We start from the raw sequence: 26,183 nt of genomic DNA, 5'->3' as shown, positions 1-26,183 counted from the left end.
TTTATTCAAACAAAAAATAGAAGATTTACTGTTATGCAGACTACTGCAATATTGTAATAATTGTACAAATAATGTCAACCCATTCATAACTGCATATTAGAATGGCTAGTTGGACATTTATTGGACAATGACATCATTTGTTTATTTTTGAACATCGGCAAAAATCAAACATTTCCCCTACTTTGAGCTCCATTTCCAGGTTCTTTTTACAGTAAAACCAATCAAAATCACCACTATTTCTATAATATGTTTTCCATTCTATCAAATGAGACCAAGAAAACGAGAATACAACCATGAATACTATAAGAAAATAGACCACAAAGTCGGCATTTTATTTAAAAAAAAGTCGGAGTTTTTTTTTTCTCATTATGCACTGCGTGCTCCAGGATTTTTTTTTATATGGTGCACACTGACCACACAGACCCATTCTCTCACATGTGGGCCTACCAGCTTTCTCCTGCTTGATTTGAAGCCGCTAGAATTTATGAGTATACGTATATACGTCAAACACGGTACCTCGTAAGACGTATACAGTAGACCCCCGAGTTTCATGATTAATTCGTTCCAGAGAGCCCGCCGAAGGTCGAAATTCACAAAACTCGAAACCATTTTCCCCATAAGAAATAATGGAAATAAAATAAATCCGTTCCAGACACCCAAAAATATTAAAATAAATTTTTTTTTTTCAAATTAAATAAAGATTTACATAATGAAAACAATCAGAAATCAAGTACATGCATTTAAAATAAATAATAATAACATTACACTTACCTTTACTGAAGACTTCTGGGTGGATGGAAGATGGGAGGAGGTGATAGGAGGAAGGTGTACACTATTGTTTGGAAGGAGAATCTCCTTCCATTAGGACTTTAGGTAGCAAGTCCTTATCTGGGGTTACTTCCCTTCTTCTTTTAATGCCACTGGGAGCAACTTGAGAGTCACTGGACCCCTGGTGCACAAAATATCTATCCAGAGAGGTCTTTTTCTGGCATTTCTTTAAGATTTCCCTGAAGTGGGACACAACACTGTCATTGTACATGTTGCAGATACGGCTTGTTTCAGCTAGGTCAGGGTGATACTTTTCAACAAAACTTTGCAACTCATTCCACATTCCACACATGTCCTTAATCACTGAAGAAGGCACCTCATCCACTCCCTCTTCCTCCTCCTCTGAAGCCAGTTCCTCGGCTGTGGTCTGATGCTGTTCCAGTTGAAGCTCTTGCAGTTCGTCAGTGGTTAGCTCTTCCCTGTGGTCCTCCACCAACTCTTCCACATCCCCGTCACTCACTTTATTTACCAAAGGGCTTGCACTAGCTTTCCTTGGGTCCATGATGACTTATTTAGCAGTTGCAAGCACAAAAAAATAGCAATTATTATGAAACAATAGCAATTATTATGAAATGTATTGTATGAACCCGCGGGGTGATGGTCACGTGTTGGTAAACAATGGCACACTGAGCGTGAATGGTGTGGGAGGCTGGCTTTGTGTGTGCGATGACGGGTGGACGGGTACCGGACGGTCGCCGAAACACGAGTTTTTTCACGAAACTCGAGGCCAAATTTTTCCCAAAAAACTCGCCGAAGGTCGAATTTCGCGAAAGTCGAGGCTGCCGAAACTCGAGGGTCCACTGTATATACGACCAAAACAGTCAAAGGGTTAAATGTCTTATTTTACTTTAATATAGACATTTTCATTAATATACCTATGATATTTTCTTCAAAATTATACAAGAAACACGTTACATAGCATATAAACATGCAATGTTTATATGCTATCGAGGGGTGGTGGTTGGTGAAGGAAAAACATTACATTTCCTCTGGTTCAGCATTAAAGAAAACTGTATGAATCTGCATCTGGCCCAGTCACCGCCCTCAATACATAACACTTTTGCTTACAATTCTCGGCATGAATTATTCATTACTTCTTCCTTTGTTTATGATGGCATTTAAAGGTGGTTGTCAGAAATGATTAAACTCAGTGAACATGGTATGTCAATGGTAATATGGCTCTGGGCTGCATTAAATATCATGTAGCTAGGATGTGGAAGAGTTGGTGGAGAAATATCACCCTAACAAAGCTGTTACAAGCCGTGTCTGCATGGTCCAGTGACTCTCAAGCTGGTCCTAGTGCCAGTAAGAGACAAAGAAGGGAAGTAACCCCAGATAGGGCTTTGATACCTGAAGTCCTTATGGAGGGGGATTGCCTTTCCAAACACTAACCTCTCCTCCCTCTCCCCTCCTCGCCCTCTTAAATATGCCAACAATTCTCTTCAATAAAGGTAAAAGTGATTTAAATGTTCATTTATCCATTAAAATTAGTCATTTACATATATTTATTTCTCATTGTTTTCTTTAAGTAAAATTATAATTATTCTCTATAAAATGCATTTTTTGTTAATATTTTTGGGTGTCTGGAACAGATTAATTGGATTTATATTATTTCTTATGAGAAATATTACTTCAGTTTTTGTCCATTTCGGATTTTGGCTGACCTTCTGGAGTGGATTAAGGATGAAAACCGGGGTATTGCTGTATTAGGAAAGCCTCGCCCAGTGCAACCCAGAGCAATAATGCATCATAATTCCCTACCATGAAAAGAAGTCTGCCTTTAGAGAAGACCTTAGATCTCTGGTGGAGCACAGTACACAAAGTCCTCACTTAATATCATCAACAGGTTCTTGGAAACTGTGACTAAGCAAAATGATGTATTACAAAACCAATCTGACCACAGGATAATTGAGATAAACAAGAGTTGAGTTGTTATGCAAGGGAGAGCTGAGAGAAAGGGCAGTAGTGCTGAAGACACCATGACTATAGAGTTTGTCACTCAGGGGTCCTATAAAGTCATACAGTGGACCCCCAGTTATCGGCCGTAATCCGTTCCAGGTCACCCTAAAACCAAAATGACCGAAAACCGAAATAATATTTCCCATAAGAATTAATGTAAATAAAATTAAGTGAAACAAAGCTGAAGGGGGTGGGAGAGTTTCAGTGGAGAGGAATAAATGGGATTAGGTCAGGGGTTTCAAATAGAGTTAGAGCTAAAGGAGTAGCAATAATGTTGAAGGATAAGTTATGGCAGGAAAAGAGGGACTATAAATGTATTGAAGGATTATGTGGAGTAAAATAAAGGTTGGATGTGAAAAGTGGGTTATAGAGAAGAGAGAAGAGTAGAGGAGAGAGAGAGAGATTTTGGGAAATGTTGAGTGAATGCGTGGGGAGTTTTGAACCAAGTGTGAGAGTAATGGTGGTTGGGAATTTCAATGCTAAAGTGGGCAAAAATGTTGTGGAGGGAGTAGAAGGTAAATTTGGGGTGCCAGGGGTAAATGAAAATGGGGAGCCTTTAATTGAGCTATGTGTAGAAAGAGGTTTGGTAATAAGTACATGTAATACATATTTTATGAAGAAGAGGATAAATAAATATACAAGGTATGATATAGCACATAATGAAAGTAGTTTGTTAGATTATGTATTGGTGGATAAAAGGTTGATGGGTAGGCTCCAGAATGTACACGTTTATAGAGGGGCAACTGATATATCGGATCATAATTTAGTTGTAGCTACAGTTAGAGTAAGAGGTAGATGGGAAAAGAGGAAAATGGCAACAACAAGTAAGAGGGAGGTGAAAGTGTATAAACTAAGGGAGGAGGAAGTTCGGGTGAGATATAAGCAACTATTGGCAGAAAGGTAGGCTGGTGCAAGTATGAGTAATGGGGGGGGGGTTGAAGAGGGTTGGAATAGTTTTAAAAATGCAGTATTAGAATGTGGGGCAGAAGTTTGTGGTTATAGGAGGGTGGGTGCAGGAGGAAAGAGGAGTGATTGGTGGAATGATGAAAGGGTGTGATAAAAGAGAAAAAGTTAGCTTATGAGAGGTTTTTACAAAGCAGAAGTGTTATAAGAAGAGTAGAGTATATAGAGAATAAAAGAAAGGTGAAGAGAGTGGTGAGAGAGTGCAAAAGGAGAGCAGATGATAAGAGTGGGAGTGGCACTGTTAAGAAATTTTAATGAAAATAAGAAAAAAATTTGGAGTGAGTTAAACAAGTTAAGAAAGCCTAGGGAACGAATGGATTTGTCAGTTAAAAACAGAGTAGGGGAGTTAGTAGATGGGGAGATGGAGGTTTTGGGTAGATGGAGAGAATATTTTGAGGAACTTTTAAATGTCGACGAAGAAAGGGAGGTGGTAATTTCATGCACTGGCCAGGGAGGTATACCATCTTTTAGGAGTGAAACGGAACAGGACGTGAGTGTGGGGGAGGTGCGTGAGGCATTACATAGAATGAAAGGGGGTAAAGCAGCTGGAACTGACGGGATCATGACAGAAATGTTAAAAGCAGAGGGGATATAGTGTTGGGGTGGTTGGTATTTTTGTTTAATAAATGTATGAAAGAGGGGAAGGTACCTAGGGATTGGCGGAGAGCATGTAGAGTCCGTTTATATAAAGGGAAGGGGGACAAAAGAGATTGTAAAAATTATAGAGGAATAAGTTTACTGAGTATACCAGGAAAAGTGTACGGTAGGGTTATAATTGAAAGAATTAGAGGTAAGACAGAATATAGGATTGCGGATGAGCAAGGAGGTTTCAGAGTGGGTAGGGGATGTGTAGATCAAGTGTTTACATTGAAGCATATATGTGAACAGTATTTAGATAAAGGTAGGGAAGTTTTTATTACATTTATGGATTTAGAAAAGGCATATGATAGAGTGGATAGGGGAGCAATGTGGCAGATGTTGCAAGTGTATGAAATAGGTGGTAAGTTACTAAATGCTGTAAAGAATTTTTATGAGGATAGTGAGGCTCAGGTTAGGGTGTGTAGAAGAGAGGGAGACTACTTCCCAGGTCTTAGACAAGGATGTGTAATGTCACCATGGTTTTTTAATATATTTATAGATGGGGTTGTAAAAGAAGTACGTAAATACTAGGGTGTTCAGGAGAGGGGTGGGATTAAATTATGGGGAATCAAATGCAAAATGGGAATTGACACAGTTGCTTTTTGCTGATGATACTGTGCTTATGGGAGATTCTAAAGAAAAATTGCAAAGGTTAGTGGATGAGTTTGGGAGTGTGTGTAAAGGTAGAAAGTTGAAAGTGAACATAGAAAAGAGTAAGGTGATGAGGGTATCAAATGATTTAGATAAAGAAAAATTGGAAATCAAATTGGGGAGGAGGAGTATGGAAGAAGCGAATGTTTTCAGATACTTGGGAGTTGACGTGGCGGCTGATGGATTTATGAAGGATGAGGTTAATCATAGAATTGATGAGGGAAAAAAGGTGAGTGGTGCGTTGAGGTATATGTGGAGACAAAAAACGTTATCTATGGAGGCAAAGAAGGGGATGTATGAAAGTAGAGTAGTACCAACATTCTTATATGGGTGTGAAGCTTGGGTTGTGAATGCAGCAGCAAGGAGGCGGTTGGAGGCAGTGGAGATGTCCTGTCTAAGGGCAATATGTGGTGTAAATATTATGCAGAAAATTCGGAGTGTGGAAATTAGGAGAAGGTGTGGAGCTAATAAAAGTATTAGTGAGAGGGCTGAAGAGGGGTTGTTGAGGTGGTTTGGTCATTTAGAGAGAATGGATCAAAGTAGAATGGCATGGAGAGCGTTTAAATCTGTAGGGGAAGGAAGGCGGGGTAGGGGTCGTCCTCAAAAAGGTTGGAAGGAGTAAGGGAGGTTTTGTGGGCGAGGGGCTTAGACTTCCAGCAGGCGTGCATGAGCGTGTTCGATAGGAGTGAATGAGATGAATGGTATTTGGGACCTGACCATCTGTTGGAGTGTGAGCAGGGTAATATTTAGTGAAGGGATTCAGGGAAACCGAGTTATTTTCATATAGCCGGACTTGAGTCCTGGAAATGGGAAGTACAATGCCTGCACTCTAAAGGAGGGATTCGGGATATTAGCAGTTTGGAGGGATATGTTGTGTATCTTTATATGTATATGCTTCTAAACTGTTGTGTTCTGAGCACCTCTGCAAAAACAGTGATTATGCCTGAGTGAGGTGAAGGTGTTGAATGATGATGAAAGTATTTTCTTTTTGGGGATTTTCTTTCTTTTTGGGTCACCCTGCCTCGGTGGGAGACGGCCAACTTGTTAAAAAAAAAAATTAATCCGTTCCAGACACCCAAAAATATTAACGAAAATACATTTTTGAAGATTAATTATGGCTTTACATACACAAAACAATGAGAACTAAATAAAATAAATACATGAACAATTAAATCACTATTACATGCCTTTATTGAAGACTCTTTGGCTTATGGAAGATAGGGAGGAGGAGAGGGAGAGTTAGGGTTATTGTTTGGAAGGGGAATCCCCCCTCCATAAGGACTTCAGGTAACAAGTCCCTCTCTGGGGTTACTTCCCTTCTTTGTCTTTTAATACTACTAGGACCAGCTTGAGAGTCACTGGACCCGTCGCTCAAAATAACTGTCCAGTTGAAGATTTTCCTGAAGTGGGACAAGGTTTTGTCACTGAACATGTTGCAGATATGGCTTGTTTCAGCTTGGTCAGGGTGATACTTATCAACAAAACTTTGCAACTTATTCCACTTTGCACACATGTCTTTAATCACTGAAGAAGGCACCTTCTCCCCTCTCTCTTCCTCCTCCTCTGAAGCAATTTCCTCAGCTGCAGTCTGTTGCTATTCCAGTTGAAGGTCTTGCAGCTCTTCAGTGGTTAGCTCTTCCCTGTGGTCCTCCACCACCTCTTCCACATCCAACCCCATGGACTTCCCCAGTGCCACAATAGATTGCACAACAGGCATAGGGTCCTCAGGGTCAGCCCCAAACCCTTCAAAATTCCTCTCTTGGACACAATCTGACCACAATTTTCTCCAAGCAGAGTTCAAAGTCCTGGAAGTCACTTCCTGCCAAGCCTTACCTATAAGGTTTATGCAATGAAGGGTACTGAAGTGATTGCTCCAGAACTCTCTTAGGGTGAAATGAGTGTCCGAGGTCACTTCAAAGCACCTTTGAAACACTGCTTTTGTGTAGAGTTTTGTGAAGTTAGAAATGACCTGCTGGTCCATGGGCTGGATAAGAGGAGTGGTGTTAGGAAGTAAGAACTTCATTGTTATAAAAGGTGAGTCCCTAAACAATTGGTCTTCCAAGTCTGGAGGATGAGCAGGAGCATTGTCCAGTACCAGGAGGCACTTAAGTGGCAATTTCTTTTCCAGGAGGTATTTTTTCACACTGGGGCCAAACACATCACTGACCCACTCTTTCAAAAAGTGCCTTGTGACCCATGCCTTATTAACTTTCCACATCACACACAATCTATCCTTGACGACATTGTTTTTCTTGAACACTGGGATTTTCAGAGTGATACACCAGCAGCACATGTTCCAGGCATTTTTTTACAAGATCCGCATGCAACTGCTTTGCCTTCTCACAAATCATCGACTCCACAACACTATCTCCCGCTAATTGTTTTTCAGTGATCCACAAAACCAACTTCTCCATATCTTCCATTATTGGTGACCTTTGTTTGGTTAGCACATTTACTCCTTTCACCCCATCATCTTTCTTGATTAGCTCTTTCTTTGCCAGGATGGAAGTGATTGTTGATTTGTTTTTCCCATACATCCTGGCAAGTTCTAGGACCTGTACACCATTCTCATGCTTTTCAACAACTTTTCTTAAATTCCATCGTGTTTCTCACTTTCTTTACCAAAGGAACTTTACTAGGAACTTTCTTTGGGGCCATGGTTACTTATTTCCCAGTTGCACTCAATCAATGACCATGAAAATCAATGAATTATAGTGAAATGTTTGGATGAATGAGCAGAAGCTTCCTCACTCGCCCAGAGACAAAGCCAGCTGTGGTGCCGCTGCATCCACTACCACTACCTGGAGTATACTTGGAGAGAGTTCCGAGGGGTCAATGCCCCCACAGCCCAGTCTGTGACCAGGCCTCATGGTGGATCAGGGCCTGATCAACTAGGATGTTACTGCTGGCCGCACGTAATCCTACATACAAACCACAGCCCGGCTGGTCAAGTACTGACTTTAGGTGCCTGTCCAGGGCCTGCTTGAAGACAGCCAGGGGTAATCCCCCTAATATATGCTGGGAGGCAGCTGAACACTCTTGGGCTCCCTGACACTTACTGTGTTGTTTATCATGCTAGTGGCACCCCTGCTTTTCATTGGGGGGATGTTGCACCATCTGCCAAGTCTTTTGCTTTCGTAGAGAATGACTTTTGTGTGCAAGTTTGGTACTAGTCTCTCTAGGATATTCCAGGTGTATATAATCATGTATCTATCCCTCCTGCATTCTAGAGAGTACAGATTTAGGAACTTCAAGTGTTACCAGTAATTTAGGTGGTTTATCAGTTATGCAAGCAGTGAAGGTTCTCTGTACAATTTCTAGGTCAGCAATTTCACCTGTCTTGAAAGGTGCTGTTAGTGTGCAGCAATATTCCAGCCTAGATAGAACAAGTGACCTGAAGAATGTCATCATGGGCTTGGCATCCCTGGTTTTGAAGGTTCTCATTATCCATCCTGTCATTTTTCTAGCAGATGCGATTGATACAATGTTATGGTCCTTGAAGGTGAGATCCTCTGACACGATCAACCCCAGATCTTTGACATTAGTTTCTCACTCTATTGTGTGGTTGGAATTTGTTTTATACTCCGATGAAGTTTTAATTTCTTCACGTTTTCCATATCGGAGTAATTGAAATTTCTCATCACTGAACTTCAAATTGTTTTCTTCAGCCCATTTAAAGATTTGGTTGATGTCCACCTGGAGTTTTACAGTGTCTTCAATGGAGGACACTGTCATATAAATTCGGGTGTCATCTGCAAAGGAAGACATGGCGCTGTGGTTTATATTCCTGTCTATGTCCAATATGAGGATGAGGAACAAGATAGGGAAGAGTACTGTGCCTTGTGGAACAGAGCTTTACACCGTAGCCACCTCAGACTTTACTCTGTGTCCTATTTGTTAGGAAATTATAGATTCATCTACCGACTTTTCCTGTTATTCCTTTATCATGCATTTTGTGTGCTATTACACCATGGTCACACTTGTCAAAGGCTTTTGCAAAGTCTGTGTATATTGCATCTGCAGTCTGTTCATCTTCTAGACCATCTAGGACCTTGTCGTAGTAGTCCAGTTGTTGGGACAGACAGGAGCGACCTGCTCTAAACCTATGCTGCCCTGGGCTGTGTAATTGATGGGTATCTAGATGGGTGGCGATCTTGCTTTTTAGAACCCTTTCAAAGATTTTTATAATATGGGACGTTAGCACTATCGGTCTGTAATTCTTTGCTATTGCTTTACTGCCCCCTTTGTGGAGCGAGGCTATGTTTATTGTTTTTAGTAACTGTGGGATGATCCCAGTCTCCATGCTCCCTCTTCACAGGATGTTAAAAGCACATGATAGGGGCTCCTTGCAGTTTTTGATGAACATGGAGTTCCATGAGTCTGGGCCTGGGGCAGAGTGCATGGGTTCACATACGCAATATTTCATTCATTCTAGTGTATATATCATGTTTCTATGTCATTAATATTGTTTATATGTCATATTGGATGAATTCTGATAGATAAATAAGCCACAGAGTTGATATTAGGGAAATTATTGAGGGATTTTGTCATGCCTCCTGAGAGCCAGAACGAATTACCATAATTGCATTTCAGTTAATTTAAATGAGGAAAATTGACCCTGTAAATGAACAAATCCAGATGTGAGCAAGGTCACGGAACAGATTGAACTCGTAAGTAGAGGTTCCCTTGTAATTAACAATAATAATAATAATAATATATAGGTAGTAGGCTGGTAGACAGCAACCGCCCAGGGAGGTACTACCGTCCTGTCAAGTGATTGTAAAACGAAAGCCTGTAATTGTTTTACATGATGGTAGGATTGCTGGTGTCTTTTTTCTGTCTCATAAACATGCAAGATTTCAGGTACATCTTGCTACTTCTACTTACACTTAGGTCACACTGCACATACATGTACAAGCATATATGTACACACCCCTCTGGCTTTTCTTCTATTTTCTTTCTAGTTCTTGTTCTTGTTTATTTCCTCTTATCTCTATGGGGAAGTGGAATAGAATTCTTCCTCCATAAGCCATGCGTGTAGTAAGAGGCAACTAAAATGCCGGGAGCAAGGGGCTAGTAACCCCTTCTCCTGTATATATTACTAAATTTGAAAGGAGAAACTTTCGTTTTACCTTTTGGGCCACCCCACCTCGGTGGGATACGGCTGGTACATTGAAAGAAAGAAAGAATAATAATAATAATTACAATAATAATTAATAATAATTAACAATAATAATTAATAATAATTAACAATAATAATCAGTAAAAATAAAAACAATCACTCTGGAGTGCTTTAAAAGTCAGCTACCAAACCTACACGAAATATGTATTGGACATTTAAAGCGCTCCAGAATGATTATTATTATTATTTTATTACCACCATTGTCATACCTTATTCACTAAGTTTAATCATTTCTAACACCTACCCTTAGATGCCACAAGATATGCCAAGAATGTAAACACATGGAAGAACACACCAGCTAATCCCTTTACAATGAACTTCTTTTGTATTTCCATTTTCCTCTTCCAAGTGCTGCTGCACTACCACCTCTATCTTGCATACCTGGAGTATACCGGGAGAAAGTTTCGGGGGTCAACGTCCACACGGCCTGGTCTGTGACCAGGCCTCCTGGTAAATCACATCCTGATCAACCAGGCTGTTACTGTTGGCTGTACGCATCTCAACGTACGAACCACAGTCCGGATGGTCAGGTACTGACTTTAGGTGCCTGTCCAGTGCCTTCCTGAAGACAGCCAGGGGGTCTATTGGTAATCCCCTTTATGTATGCTGGGAGGCAGTTGAACAGTCTTGGGCCCCTGACACTTACTGTGTTGTCTCTTATTGTGCTAGTGACACCCCTGCTTTTCATTGGGGGATGTTGCATCGTCTGCTGAGTCTTTTGCTTTCATAGGAGTGATTTTCATGTGCAAGTTCGGTACGAATTCCTCTAGGATTCTCAAAGTATATATAATCATCTCTCCCTCCTGCATTCTAGAGAGTACAGTGTAGTACAGTATAGTGTAATGCAGCACAGTGCAGTACAGCAGAGCACAGTATAGTACAGCACAGTACAGTGCAGCACAGTACAGTGCAGCACAGTACAGTACAGTGCAGTGAAGCACAATACAGTGCAGTACAGTGCAGTACAATGCAGTACAGTACAGTACAGGATGGATGAGTGGGAAGGTTGTGGTATAGAGGGACATGTGGACTGCAATGTCCATGTATGTCTGGCAACCTAGCTACTGAATGAATGACAATTAACAAGTTTCCAGTTTTAGGTTATCCTATCTTGGTGGAATATGGCCAATGTAGTAAAAAACAGAGTAACAGGGCAAAGGATAAGAGAGGGAGGCTGAGTGACAAGAAAATAAACAATCCTCACTAAGGAAGGGTGACCCCAAAAAAGAAGAAAACACTTTCATCATTACTCACTCCATCACTGCAACATATCTCCATACCTCTTCTAAATGAAGGACAGATTACCACATAAATACACCTACCATCCGACTTACGACCTGCTCGACACATGACCACTCGACTTACGACCATGTTTTGTATGCCAAATTTCTGGAAAATAAACAACTGTTTGTGTTGTACACAGTGTTTATCCTAAACCTTACAGTACAAAATACAGTACTAACAGCATAAAAGGTAAGTAAAAAATGAAATACGTACCAAAATAAAACAATAAAATAAAATCATTACAAAAATGTGATGTTGATATTCAGTAGTAAGGTTCGACTTACGTCCATTTTGACTTATGACCAGTTGGTTGGAACCAAGCTTGGTCGTAAGTCGGATGGTACCTGTACTAAGATGGACAGCAATTATTGAAGAATCTGTAGAAATCACAAATGGGTGGGGGCTTCAGCCTACGTCAGGTGAGTCCTACAACTCACAGCCAGTGTGTTAACCACTGGACTAGCTTGCTCTTAGATTAATATCTTATTTTGATTTATAAATGACAATGATTATATTAACTTAGTGTAATAATCACCAAGCTAACATAATCATCATCATTTATAAATGACAATTTATAAACCACTTGGCCAGTTAGCTCCAAGGCCAACTGGCCAAGTGGTTAACACACTGGACTCTGAGTTTTAAGACTCACTTTCCTTGGATCAAGCCCCCACCTGTTCTGTGATTTGTCTGTAATCATATTATTATGATTTCTTGATTCAATTTGTAGAAATATGAGAGCACTGTCGAGTAAACTGCAAGTGCAGTCATGCTGTACACTGATGATAGATGTAAAAGGCTATATGTATTTGTGTTATTACCCAGAAGATATATTAACCCTGGCTAACCCACTGAAGTCCTTAGGTTCTACTCTTGGATGCAAAACAATACTAACTCCTAGGCATCTGCTGCTGGTGAACAGGAGCAACGGGTGTTAAGAAACTAACTCATATGTCTCAACTCATTCAGAATTAAACCTGGATCCTGTCAATCAAGAGCCAAATGCTCTACCATTATATTAGAAAGTAGCACACACAAATATTGAAAATCAACACACTATTTTCTAAACAACAAAAACAAAACATGCACTGTACTGCAATGCAAATATCTTAAAACTTCTGCAATACACTTTGAAACAAAATAAAAAACTAAATTGACAAAGTATCTAAATTTATATAAATATACTGTATATCAAACTACTTATGATGAAATGTAATTTTAGAGGTGCACACAGATTGTGACGGAAAAATGGTCTTGTACTTTTCTTGTCCAGCAGTGTCCCACAGCTGCAGGTGGACGCCCTGGGAACGACCAGCACCATCTCCACGGTAGATCTGCAAAAGATGTACTTATTATTTTTTATTATTAACACACTGGCCGATTCCCACCAAAACAGGGTGGCCCGAAAAAGAAAAACTTTCACCATCAATCACTCCATCACTGTCTTGCCAGAAGGTTGCTTTACACTACAGTTTTTAAGCTGCAACATTAACACCCCTCCTTCAGAGTGCAGGCACTGTACTTCCCATCTCCAGGACTCAAGTCCGGCCTGCCGGTTTCCCTGAATCCCTTCATAAATGTTACTTTGCTCACACTCCAACAGCACGTCAAGTATTAAAAACCATTTGTCTCCATTCACTCCTATCAAACACGCTCACTCATGCCCGCTGGAAGTCCAAGCTCCTTGCACACAAAACCTCCTTTACCCCCTCCCTCCAACCTTTCCTAGGCCGACCCCTACCCCACCTTCCTTCCGCTACAGACTGATACACTCTTGAAGTCATTCTGTTTCACTCCATTCTCTCTACATGTCCGAACCACCTCAACAACCCTTCCTCAGCCCTCTGGACAACAGTTTTGGCAATCCCGCACCTCCTCCTAACTTCCAAACTACGAATTCTCTGCATTATTTTCACACCACACATTGCCCTCAGACATGACATCTCCACTGCCTCCAGCCTTCTCCTCGCTGCAACATTCATCACCCATGCTTCACACCCATATCAGAGCGTTGGTAAAACTATACTCTCATACATTCCCCTCTTTGCCTCCAAGGACAAAGTTCTTTGTCTCCACAGACTCCTAAGTGCACCACTCACTCTTTTCCCCTCATCAATTCTATGATTCACCTCATCCTTCATAGATCCATCCACTGACACGTCCACTCCCAAATATCTGAATACATTCACCTCCTCCATACTCTCTCCCTCCAATCTGATATTCAATCTTTCATCACCTAATCTTTTTGTTATCCTCATAACCTTACTCTTTCCTGTATTCACTTTTAATTTTCTTCTTTTACATACCCTACCAAATTCATCCACCAACCTCTGCAACTTCTCTTCAGAATCTCCCAAGAGCACAGTGTCATCAGCAAACAGCAACTGTGACAATTCCCACTTTATATGTGATTCTTTATCTTTTAACTCCAAGCCTCTTGCCAAGACTCTCGCATTTACTTCTCTTACAACCCCATCTATAAATATATTAAACAACCACGGTGACATCACACCGTGGTTGCTTAATATATTTATAGATGGGGTTGTAAGAGAAGTAAATGCGAGGGTCTTGGCAAGAGGCGTGGAGTTAAAAGATGTACTTCATGGATGCAAATTACTGAAACATGAGACATGTGCAACTCTTGGGTATCTTCACTGCCGAAATGTTTCACCTGTACAACAGGCTTCTTCAGTTGAAAAGGACAACAAAGTGTTGCATGTATGTCTCGTGCACATGTGTCTTATTGTACAGGAAGGCCCCACTTATACGGCTGGTTAGGTTCCAGGCTACCGCCGTAAAGCGGAAACCGCCGTAAAGTGGAACACCCATTTTTTCCATTTACAAATGCATACAAACACTAGATAACAAGTTTACACTAACATATATTAAGTTAGCAATAGAACCAGGCATCAAAAAAACAATAAAAAAGTACAATACACACACAGTGCACTCATTACTTACCTTAAAATATTTATAGTCTTAATCTAAGGTGAGACAAGTAGTACAGTGGACCCCCGCATAACGATGGCATCACATAGCGATTATTTCACATACCGCTTACTTTAATCGCAAAATTTTTGCCGCGCATACCGATTAAAAACCCGCTCACCGATTTTCGTCCGAGACGCGTCCAATGTGCGCCCTCACCCAGCCTCACATGTGCCGCCCGTGCCATTGTTTACCAGGCAGCCTCCGCGCTAACATCCAAGCATACACTCGGAATATTTCGTATTATTACAGTGTTTTCGGTGATGTTTCTGGAAAATAAGTGACCATGGGCCCCAAGAAAGCTTCTAGTGCCAACCCTGTGGTAAAAAGGGTGAGAATTAGTATGGAAATTAAGAAAGATTTTGAAGGGTTTGGGGCTAACCCTGAGAAGCCTATGCCAGTTGTGGAATCCATTGTGCCTACTTCAAAGATTAAGGAAATGTGTGCACAGTGGGTTGAACTGCAAACCTTTATGGATGAAAATCACCCTGACACAGCTGTTGCAAGCCGTGCTGGTGACTATTTCAATGACAATGTTGTGGCCCATTTTAGACAAATCGTAAAGGAACGGGAGGTACAGAGCTCTATGGACAGATTTGTTGTGCGACAGAGGTCCAGTGACTCTCAAGCTGGTCCTAGTGGCATTAAAAGAAGAAGGGAAGTAACCCCGGAAAAGGACTTGCTACCTCAAGTCCTAATGGAAGGGGATTCCCCTTCTAAACAGTAAGAAGATAATGCTCTCCCCTCCTCCCATCCCATCAATCATCACCAGATCTTCAATAAAAGTAAGTGTCATGTAAGTGTGCATGCCTTTTTCAGTTTGTGTGTATTAAAATTAACATTTCATGTGGTAAAAAATTTTTTTTTTCATACTTTTGGGTGTCTTGCACGGATTAATTTTATTTCCATTATTTCTTATGGGGAAAATTCATTCACATAACGATTATTTCGCATAACAATTACCCCTCTTGCACGGATTAAAATCGTTAACCGGGGGTCCACTGTATTTATTGTAAGAAATCAAGTGTGGTATGTATGGTAGTCAGCCAGGCTACCATACCAGGCCACCCCACCCACACATACAATTCTATGATATTTAAGCATCCCAGAGCTATAAAATGTATATACAGTTCACTCATTACTTACCTTAAAATATAGGGTGAGATGAGTAGTATTTATTGTAAAAAATCAAGTGTGGTGTGTATGGTAGTCAGCTGGGCTACCATACCAGGCCAACCCACCTACACATAATATTCTATTACATTTAAGCATCCCAGAGCGATAAAATGTATATACAGTTCACTCATTACTTACCTTAAAATATTTGTAGTCTTAATGTAGGGTCAGGAGTAAGTAAATGAGATAAAACGAATAAATGAGAGAGAGAAAGAATGAGTGCATGAGAGAGGACAGGCGCAGAGTTATGTAAACAAACCAGGCGAAGGTAAGTTTTGTAAACAGTGTACACGTCTGGTTTGTGTACAAGTTACATTGTGTACAGGTTGTCTCTACATTGATACGGTAGAATAAATAAAGAAGAACACTCCCATTCTCATGTAACATCATTTTGAGAAGAAATGAAGCTCTGAGTGAAGGCAATGGAAATAAGTCACTCTGACTTTTTTGGGTTATCCTAGGTTCTCTACACATATGTTGTTATGTATGATAATCTATGTAACTGTATTTGTGTATACCTGAATAAACTTACTTACATACATACAAAAGGAATAATTTTCTAGTTACCCCCAGTAACACATTTTCTCTTATGTTAGATTAGAGAAAATTTTATTCTTGGCATCATTTGTACAAGTTATGTGGCTCCCACATCTCATATTTATGTTTATTTATTCTATTGTAGGGTGTATTTATCATCTTTTTATGTTATGTATCGTGTTTATTATATAATTTTGAAAAAAATATCATGGATGAATTAATGAAAATGTGTATATTAACGTAATATACAACATTTAATGAGACTCGGTGATTATTATTATTATCATTTCTAATATGGCGTCACTTGTGCAAGTCGTCTGCTACCACATCTCATATTTATGTTTATTTATTCTATTGTGGGGTGTATTTATCATCTTTTTATGTTATGTATCGTGTTTAATATATAATTTTGAAAAAATATCATAGATGGATTAATGAAAATGTGCATTTAACGTAATATACGACATTTAAATGAGACTCGATGATTATTATTATCATTACTAATATGATGTCTGGAGACATAAGACACTCTTACTGATTTTAATGTGTACCTGCACGCCAGCACAGTATGTAAGTTTATTTAAGTACAGGTATACATAAGTATAATTATCAGAGTATATATAAAATATGAAATAACTTTTAAAAACATTTGAAATTTTGGAGTTTCCAGACAAAATGGAGAGACTTAGTGCTTACTGAGCTCACGAAGAATGTAAACAAACAAGGTGGGGCGCGGTGACCGTATTAGAAAGTCAGGTGGGGGGAGCCGTATAGCGAGTTTTGGTCATAATTTGAAATGACCATATTAGCGGAACGCCGTAAAGTGAAACGCCGTAAAGCGGGGCCCTGCTGTATATCGTAAATAATATAATACTCCATGAGGAAGTGGAGAGGAATTTTCCCTCATTAAGCCATGCATGTCATAAGAGGTGACTAAAAGGCCAGGAGCATTTAGTATAAATGCTCCTGGCAATTTAGTAATTTTGGGGGGGGTTCACTCTGCCTCATTGGGAGATGGCCACTGTGTTAAAAAATTATTATTATACAGGTGCTTCTCTATTTATGACGGGGTTGTGTTCCAAAAAACTCATCATAAGTTGAATATGCTAAATAAATAAATAAACAAATAACTACTGTCACTGAATATGTAAATAAACAAATAATTACTGTAACTAAATACCAAAATTAGGTAAATAAAATAACACAAGTCAGAGACTTGCTGCCTTCATGCTGGATAATTATCTTAAGTTTCATCTCCATAATAATTGCTTTTGTATTATCATCAGGTCAAAATATCACAAGTCAAACCATCGTAAGTAGAGGAGCACCTGTATTCATAAGTATTAAACCCATGAGTCTTATTATAGCACCTGGGTAGTGGGAGGTAGTAAGACTTAATCCAAGGAAAAGGAGGACAGCTTTAATTTCTTTGATGAAGAACTTTGCACCAGGATCATGGCATCGTCCTCACTCCCTCACCTTACTGAAAGGTGATGAATACAGAGGAACATTAAAGATTTTATTCATGTAGCAATTTGCGAGACAGCAACCACGCAGGGAGGTATACTACCATCCTACCAAATGAGTGTGAAATGGAAACCTGTAATTGTTTTACACAATGGTAGGATCGCTGATGTCTTCTTTCTGTCTCAAACAAGATGGTGTCATCTTGCTATTACTACTTACACTTTTTTCTTTTTTTTCAACAAGTCGGCCGTTTCCTACCGAGGCAGGGTGACCCAAAAAAAAAAAGAAAATCCCCAAAAAGAAAATACTTTCATCATCATTCAACACTTTCACCACACACATTATCACTGTTTTTGCAGAGGTGCTCAGAATACAACAGTTTAGAAGCATATACGTATAAAGATACACAACATATCCCTCCAAACTGCCAATATCCCAAACCCCTCCTTTAAAGTGCAGGCATTGTACTTCCCATTTCCAGGACTCAAGTCCGACTATATGAAAATAACCGGTTTCCCTGAATCCCTTCACTAAATATTACCCTGCTCACACTCAGTTTATACTAAACATACACCTATGAGTGGACATGTATGTGTATATACACTCATCTGAGTTTTCTAATTTCTTAATAGTTCTTGTTCTTATATTATGTCCTTTCATCTCCATGGGAAAGTGGAGAAGAATCCTTTCTCAGTAAGCCATGTGTGGCATAAAAGGCAACCAAAATGCTGGGAGCAAAGGGCTAGTAACCCCTTCTCCTGTAGCAATTACTAAATTGAAGAACAAATTTAAAGTTAGGACATATGAAGGTTCATGGGTGTAGTATGGATATGAAGAGAGAATTAAGTGCAAAAGTTATGAAAGAAAAGAAACAAGATGTCCTAGCTCTGAACTCCCTAATGGGAGTAGGAAAATTTCAGTGGGAGGTCAGGTGTATCTGAGAGAATTAGAACAAAGGAAGGAGTAGCAATGATAATATATTTATGGAAAGAAAGGAGGGCATATAAATGTATAAATTTAAGGATAATTTAACCCTTTCAGGGTCCAAGGCCCAAATCTGGAGTCACGCACCAGTGTCCAAGAATTTAAAAAAAAAAAAATTTTATTTTTTCTTATGAAATCGTAGAGAATCTTTTTGTGAAGGTAATAAAACAAAAAGTACGAAATTTGGTGGAAAATTGACGAAATTATGCTCTCGCGAATTTTGATGTCTCAGCGATATTTACGAATCGGCGATTTTGCCGACTTTGACTTCCATTTTAGGCCAATTACATTATTCCAATCAACCAAATTCTTAGCTATTTCACTAGTATTACTTCTATTCTATCGATTGAGCACAAGAAATCGCCAAGTCAACTGTTTCAACTACAAAATAAAGTGATCGGAAATTGTTAATTTGGCCAATTTAACACAAAGTTCAAAATATTCCAATTTCAAAATAGGGTCCAGAATGAACAATGTAGGCATTCCTGGCACTAAACTAACATTTCCTCTGTTCATTAGTTATGTTTTGAGGCTTTACAAATAAATTCCATTTTGATTTTTTATTCACATAATGAATTTTTATTCCCACCAAAAAATAGAAGATTTACTGTTATGCAATATTGTAATAATTGTATAAATATAATCACCATATTTATGAATGTATATTAGACCCACCAGCTGACGTGTATTAGATGTGTGAGGTCGTTTGTTTACTCTTGAATATCGGCAAAAATTTAACATTTCTGCTACTTTGAGCTCAGTTTCAAGCCATTTCCAGTGCTAAAACCAATCAAAATCATCTCTATTTCTGTAATATGTCTTCCATTCTATCAAATCAGACCAAGAAATCGCAAATACAACTATAAAAAACATACGAAAAAACACTGCAAAGTTGCTGTTTTAATCGAAAAATCATGATTTAATTTTTTTTCTCTCATTATACACAGTGTGCTGCAGGATCTGTTTTATGTGGTGCACACATACCACATAGATGTATTCTCTCATATCTAGACCCAAATGTACCACTCACAGTTTATCAGAGTGAGCTGAGCTCATGGCGTAGATCTACGGTTTGGACCCTGAACGTAAAGCCGTAGATCTACGGGACGGACCCTGAAAGGGTTAAGGATAAATTTAACGATACGGATGAGAGGCAAAAAGTGGATTATGCTAAGTATTTAAACATTTGCTTAACACCTGCAGGTGTTAAGCGAGTGTTCAGGGAGTTTTGAACCAACTGAGAAAGTAATTGTTGTGGGGGACCTAAATGATAAAATGGAAGAATCTAATTGCAGATTGGGTAAGGCTTGAACCCATGACAGGTGAGTCCTGAAACTCCCAGGTCAGTGCACTAACCACTGGGCCAGCTGGTTTAATAGAATTCATCCAACTAGGCTTGTAATCGTGTTATTACAATTTCATAAGTTATGGGAGAAACTGTTGTAGAGGGTGTAGTAGGCAAGCTTGGAGTGCCATGCATAAATGAAAATGTATAACATCTAAATGAACTATACAAAGAACAAGGTTTGGTAATAAGTAATATGAAATTAAAGAAAAGGAGGAAAAGAAAGTACACACGATACAATATTAGGAGTAATGCTAGCAGTTTGTTAGACCATACACTAGCAGATAAAAGGTCGACTCCTAAATGTACATGTTTTTAGAGGGGTGACATATATTATTATTTAGTGATAGCTACAGTTAGAGAAAGAGATAAATGATGTACAAGTGAATAAGAAAGAAGTGAAAGTTTATAAATTAAAGGAGGAGACAGTTAGGATGAGATATAAGCAGCTATTGGGAGAAAGGGGAACTTGAGAGTACAAGTAATGAGGAGGAGCAGGTCAAAAAGGTGTGGGGTAGATTTATGAAGGCAGTGTTAGTGTGTGGAGCAAAAATTAGTGGATATATGAGGGTGGGTGCAAGAGGAAGAGGAGCAATTAGCAGAATGACAAGGTAAAGAGAGTGGTAAGGGACAAAAATAAGTTAGTATATAAGAGGTTTTTATGAAGTAGAAGCAAATATGGTGGAGTATATGGAGAATAAAAGAGGTTGAGAGAGTGGTGAGGGAGTGTTTATGAAGAAAAAATGAGAGTTAGGTTTGGGTTTTTTATTTTACTGAGAATGAATTCTACAGCAAGAGCAATAAGCTTAGAAAGCCTAGGAACAAATGGCTTTAACAGTTATTAGATAGGGAGGTAGAAGTATTGGGAAGATAGAGGAAATATTTTGAAGAACAGTTAAAAGTTGATGAAGAGAGAGAGGCAGTGATTTTATACATTGGGCAGGGACATATAACATCTTTTAGAAGTGAGAAAGAGCCAGATATTGAGTGTAGGGAGTATGTGAGGCAGTAGGTTGAATGAAAGGTGTAAGGGAGCTGGGTAAGATGGGATCAAAACAGGGAATGTGCAGACCAAGTGTTTACACTGAAGCACATTAGTGAACAAGACCTAGATAAAAGTAAGAAACTCTTCATTTGCATTTATGGATCAGAAAAAGCATAAGATAGGGTGGATAGGGAAGCAGTTAAAAAAAAAAAACTGGATAATGAGGCTCAGGTTAGGGTATGTAGGAGAAAGGGAGATTTTGTTCAATAAAAGTAGATCTTAGATAGGGATGTGAGATGTTAGTATGCTTTTTTATCATATTTATAGATGGGGTTGAAAAAGAAGTGAACACTAGGGTGTTGGAGAGAGGTGTGAGATTAAAAGGTAATGGTTCTAATACAAAATGAGAGTTGTTACAGTTGCTTTCTGTAAATAACACTGTCTTTTTGAGAGATTCTGAAGAAAAGTTACAAAAGTTGGTGGATGAATTTGCAAGAGTATGTAAAAGGTGGAAATCTGAAAGTGAACATGGGAAAGAGCAGGGTGATGAGGGTAACAAAAATACAGGTAATGAAAGACTGGATATCAGATTGGAAGAAAGGAATATTGAGGAAGTAAATGTATTCAGTTATCTGGGAGTGAATTTGTTAGCAGTCAGGTCTATGAAAAATGAGGAAAACCATAAAACTGACAAGGGAGGAAAAAAAAAAAAAAAGATGGGTGGTGTACTGAGAAATCTGTAGAGACAAAGAATGTTATCCATGAGGCAAAAAGAAAAATGTACCCGAGTATAGTGGTACCAACACTCTTAAATGGGTTTGAATAAAAATAATATAATCAAACTAAACACTAAACCCAGAAACAGTCATACTTTGCTGCACGGTTGGTGTGCTAAAGAAGGAATATGCAGAAATCAGAGACTACTGTAGGGTAGGAGTGTGCAAGAGGTAGGCTTACTGGGGTAATGGAGAGCAATAAAGGCAAAATATAATCAAAATTGATGCAAGAAAGCTTCTATTCATATCTCGTATGAAGAAGGAGTGCCTGCAGTTTGCCAAGAAATTTGTTCACTGGAGCACTGATGACTGGAAAAATGCAATGTGGTCAGATGAATCCACATTTCAGTTTACCTGGAGTTTACCTGGAGAGAGTTCCGGGGGTCAATGCCCCCACAGCCCAGTCTGTGACCAGTGCATTCAAGGTGGTCAAAACAGGGTGAGGTGCCCCTCCATCAGGAGGTACAACTTGCATACACAGTAAGCATCCACAATCTGTCATGGTTTGGAGTTGCTTCAGTGGTTTACTTGGTGCTGGGAGGTTGTACATCCTTTCTCAAAACATTACAATGAATGCCAACCACTACTTCACTATTCTCAAGACAACCTGTTGAATATCTTCAAAATTCACAGCTATACCACCTTTATGCTTGATAACGTCCCTTGACCCCAAGTCCAAAAATGTAACCAAGTGGCTTGTTGAGGAAAAATATTGAGGTTTTACAGTGGCCAGGGAAACAGTCCAGACCTCAATCCTATTGAGAATGCCTGGAATACCATGAAAAAGATGGAATCTTTCCACATTTCATCCATGTTGTGCCTGCAGGAGATCAAGGATACTTGGGTAAAGCAGTTATCCAATAATTACTTCAGGAATCTGAATGAAAGCATACCCAAACAGCTTCAAATGGTCATCAAGGTCAAGAGGAAGACAACAAAATATTAGCGTAAGTACCAAATACAGTGGACCCCCGCCTAACGATATTATTTCAATCCAGAAGTCTGTTTGGGTGCCATTATAGACCGAATTTGTTCCCATAAGAAATATTGTGAATTAGATTATAGTCCGTTTCAGACCCCCAAAAATACACCTACAAAAGCACTTACAAAAATACACTTACATAATTGGTCGAGTTGGGAGCTGAGCGTTAGGCGGGGGTCCACTGTATTACAGTTTTTGTTCTATAAGGTTTATATTCTTACTTATTAGCAATTTTCATAATAATACAGGGGAGGTCTGGACAATTTTTGCAGGCACTGTATATGTGCTCCCAGATATTAGAGCATTTTATTCAAAAAGAGCAAAAAAAAAAAAATTAACAAGTAAACAAGCACAGCATTAAAAAAATTACTGACCAGGCGCTTTTCCCGGAAGTCAATGCCAACAGTTGAGATAAACTGCTGCTGAAAGAAACCTTCTGTGTATTGGTACAAGAAGCTTGTTTTACCCACACCAGAGTCTCCTAGTGCCAGAAACTTAATTAAGTAATCATAGTCCTTGCCACTACTCATCTGAAATAAAAAAAAAAAACAGTGAAAAAATATTAACTTGCGTGTCATGAGGATAAGATAGTGCAAATTCCAATCTGCTAAAATGGCATTCAAAAGTACTGTATACACTGTCTTAAACAAAGAATATACATGGTGCATGTGAGTACTAGGAGGCCCCACATATTTGGCACCCTCTTTTCGGTGTTCCTCTTTTCAGTAATTTTCAACAGAGCCATTGTTCATTATGTTTGGAGCTTTTTCCACTTTTCCACTCTTTTTGCACAACAGCTACATAAGGGATGAGCAACTGGAACCACATTTCAAGGTAAGTATTATATGTACTGTGTATTTACTGTACTTCTGTATCTTTTTTTTTCATGCCTAGCTATTTTGAGCACTTAATATACAATGAACACATTAACAGCCATTTTTGATGCATTCAATATTGAAAAAACACTCTTTTCCACCCATCAGCAATTTTCACTTATCACCAGGGGTGGGGGAACCTAGCAGCCACAAAAACGTGGCCCTCTTGTATTTAATTAAGTATTCAACAGAAACAGACAACCAAAGTACAGATTGGCCATCACTAATCCAGCATCATCGGGAGCTGTAGGGTGCCAGATTAGTGACTTTGCTGGATTACAGAGTGGTTAGGTTAGAATACCCAGGGGCGATATTTACGCATCAACAATTTTACTCTTGCAAGAACAAATCTTGCAAGGGTTCTTGCAAGATCTGTTCTTGTTTCTGGATTGTTATACAAAATGGCTAGGTGGTTTATTATGTGTTAAAACCCATCGGCTATGCAATAGTCTTTAACCCTTAAACTATCCAAACATAAATCTACGTTCACATGCGTAGCGCTCCGACCTTGATTTTCCCCATTTGAAAGCATGTAAAAAAAACTTAGATCTACATTCGGAGCCCCCCCGCACATGGATGTAGATCTACGTTTGGATAGTTTAAGGGTTAAGGGCCCCAGTGGAAATAAGTCACTTTGACTTTTTTGGGTTATCCGAAGTTCTCTACAGATATGTTGCTATGTATAATAAACTGTAACTGTATTTGTGTATACCTGGATAAACTTACAGGTTTCCCTCCACATTCACTTATTTTACAATAAGTATCCGGGGCCCAAGACTGTTCAATTGCCTCCCACCATACATAAGGGGGATTACCAATAGACCCCTGGCTGTCTTCAAGAAGGCACTTCTATGGTGTTTCTCACTTTCTTACCACAGGGGTGTCACTAGCAAGTTTCTTTGGGCCAATAGTAGCTTATTTCACAGTCGCACTTAATAAACAAGCACCAAACACAATGAATAATAGTGAAATTTTTGAATGAGGATGCAGGTTAGTGTTCACTCAAGCCACAACAAAGCCAGACTGGATCACAACGCCTGCGTGGGGGATGCAGGCTGGCACGGGCAGGCGGACAGGTCTGGTACGTGGTACTAAACACAGGGCATAGTACGAAACTCAGTACAAAATTAAGCCGAAAAAGCAGTCTAAACTCGAAGCGTACAATACTCAGGGCATACAAAACTCGGGGTTCCACTGTAACTGAAATACCATTAATCCGTTCCAGCCCCCAAAAAAACACCCCAATTTTTTTGTTACGAGTTTTAAAATAAGAAATATTGTATACTCCACCCACCTTCATTACTCCACCCACCTTCACTACTCCACCCACCTTCACTACTCCACCCACCCTCACTACTCCACCCACCACCCTCACTACTCCACCCACCACCTTCACTACTCCACCCACCACCCTCACTACTCCACCCACCACCTTCACTACTCTGCCCACCACCATCTCTACTATACCCACCACCCTCACTACTCCACCCACCACCATCTCTACCCCACTCACCACTTTCACTACTCTGCCCACCACCATCTCTACTACACCCACCACCATCTCTACTACACCCACCACCTTCACTACTCCACCCACCTTCACTACTCCACCCACCTTCACTACTCCACCCACCCTCACTACTCCACCCACCACCTTCACTACTCCACCCACCACCCTCACTACTCCACCCACCACCCTCACTACTCCACCCACCACCTTCACTACTCCACCCACCACCCTCACTAGTCCACCCACCACCCTCACTACTCCACCCACCACCTTCACTACTCCACCCACCACCCTCACTACTCAACCCACCACCCTCACTACTCCACCCACCACCCTCACTACTCCACCCACCACCATCACTACACCCACCACCATCACTACTCCACCCACCACCATCACTACTCCACCCACCACCTTCACTACTCCACCCACCACCATCACTACTCCACCCACCACCATCACTACTCCACCCACCACCATCACTACTCCACCCACCACCATCACTACTCCACCCACCACCATCAGTATTCCACCCACCACCATCACTACTCCACCCACCACCATCACTACTCCACCCACCACCATCACTACTCCACCCACCACCATCACTACTCCACCCACCACCATCACTACTCCACCCACCACCATCACTACTCCACCCACCACCATCACTACTCCACCCACCACCATCACTACTGCACCCACCACCATCAGTATTCCACCCACCACCATCACTACTCCACCCACCACCATCACTACTCCACCCACCACCATCACTACTCCACCCACCACCATCACTACTCCACCCACCACCATCACTACTCCATCCACCACCATCACTACTCCACCCACCACCATCTCTACTATACCCACCACCCTCACTACTCCACCCACCACCATCTCTACCCCACTCACCACTTTCACTACTCTGCCCACCACCATCTCTACTACACCCACCACCTTCACTACTCCACCCACCTTCACTACTCCACCCACCTTCACTACTCCACCCACCCTCACTACTCCACCCACCACCTTCACTACTCCACCCA

At 40.2% G+C, this 26,183-nt stretch overlaps 1 protein-coding gene across 5 annotated transcripts in view; it reads right to left on the bottom strand.

Moving 5' to 3' along the window:
- The window catches only part of LOC128702733 (ras-related protein Rab-27A-like), a 127,201-nt gene that overhangs the window by 84,449 nt on the left and 16,569 nt on the right, over positions 1 to 26,183 (bottom strand). For 4 of the 5 annotated variants that reach the window (XM_070101821.1, XM_070101820.1, XM_070101823.1 and 1 more), the window contains exons 2-3: positions 23,121 to 23,276; positions 12,767 to 12,840 (exon numbers count right to left, since the gene is read on the bottom strand). In XM_070101821.1, coding sequence (XP_069957922.1) covers positions 12,767 to 12,840; positions 23,121 to 23,276 — 230 coding nt within the window. Of the gene's footprint in view, positions 1 to 12,738; positions 12,841 to 23,120; positions 23,277 to 26,183 lie in introns of all 5 variants that reach the window. The other variant, XM_070101824.1, reaches the window with a different exon arrangement.

This window comes from Cherax quadricarinatus, chromosome 79, assembly GCF_038502225.1.
Source record: "Cherax quadricarinatus isolate ZL_2023a chromosome 79, ASM3850222v1, whole genome shotgun sequence".
In the NCBI taxonomy this organism is placed as follows: Eukaryota; Metazoa; Arthropoda; class Malacostraca; order Decapoda; family Parastacidae; genus Cherax; species Cherax quadricarinatus.
The sequence above is the reverse complement of the archived record's forward strand: the minus strand, read 5'-3'. Positions and strand labels throughout refer to the sequence as shown.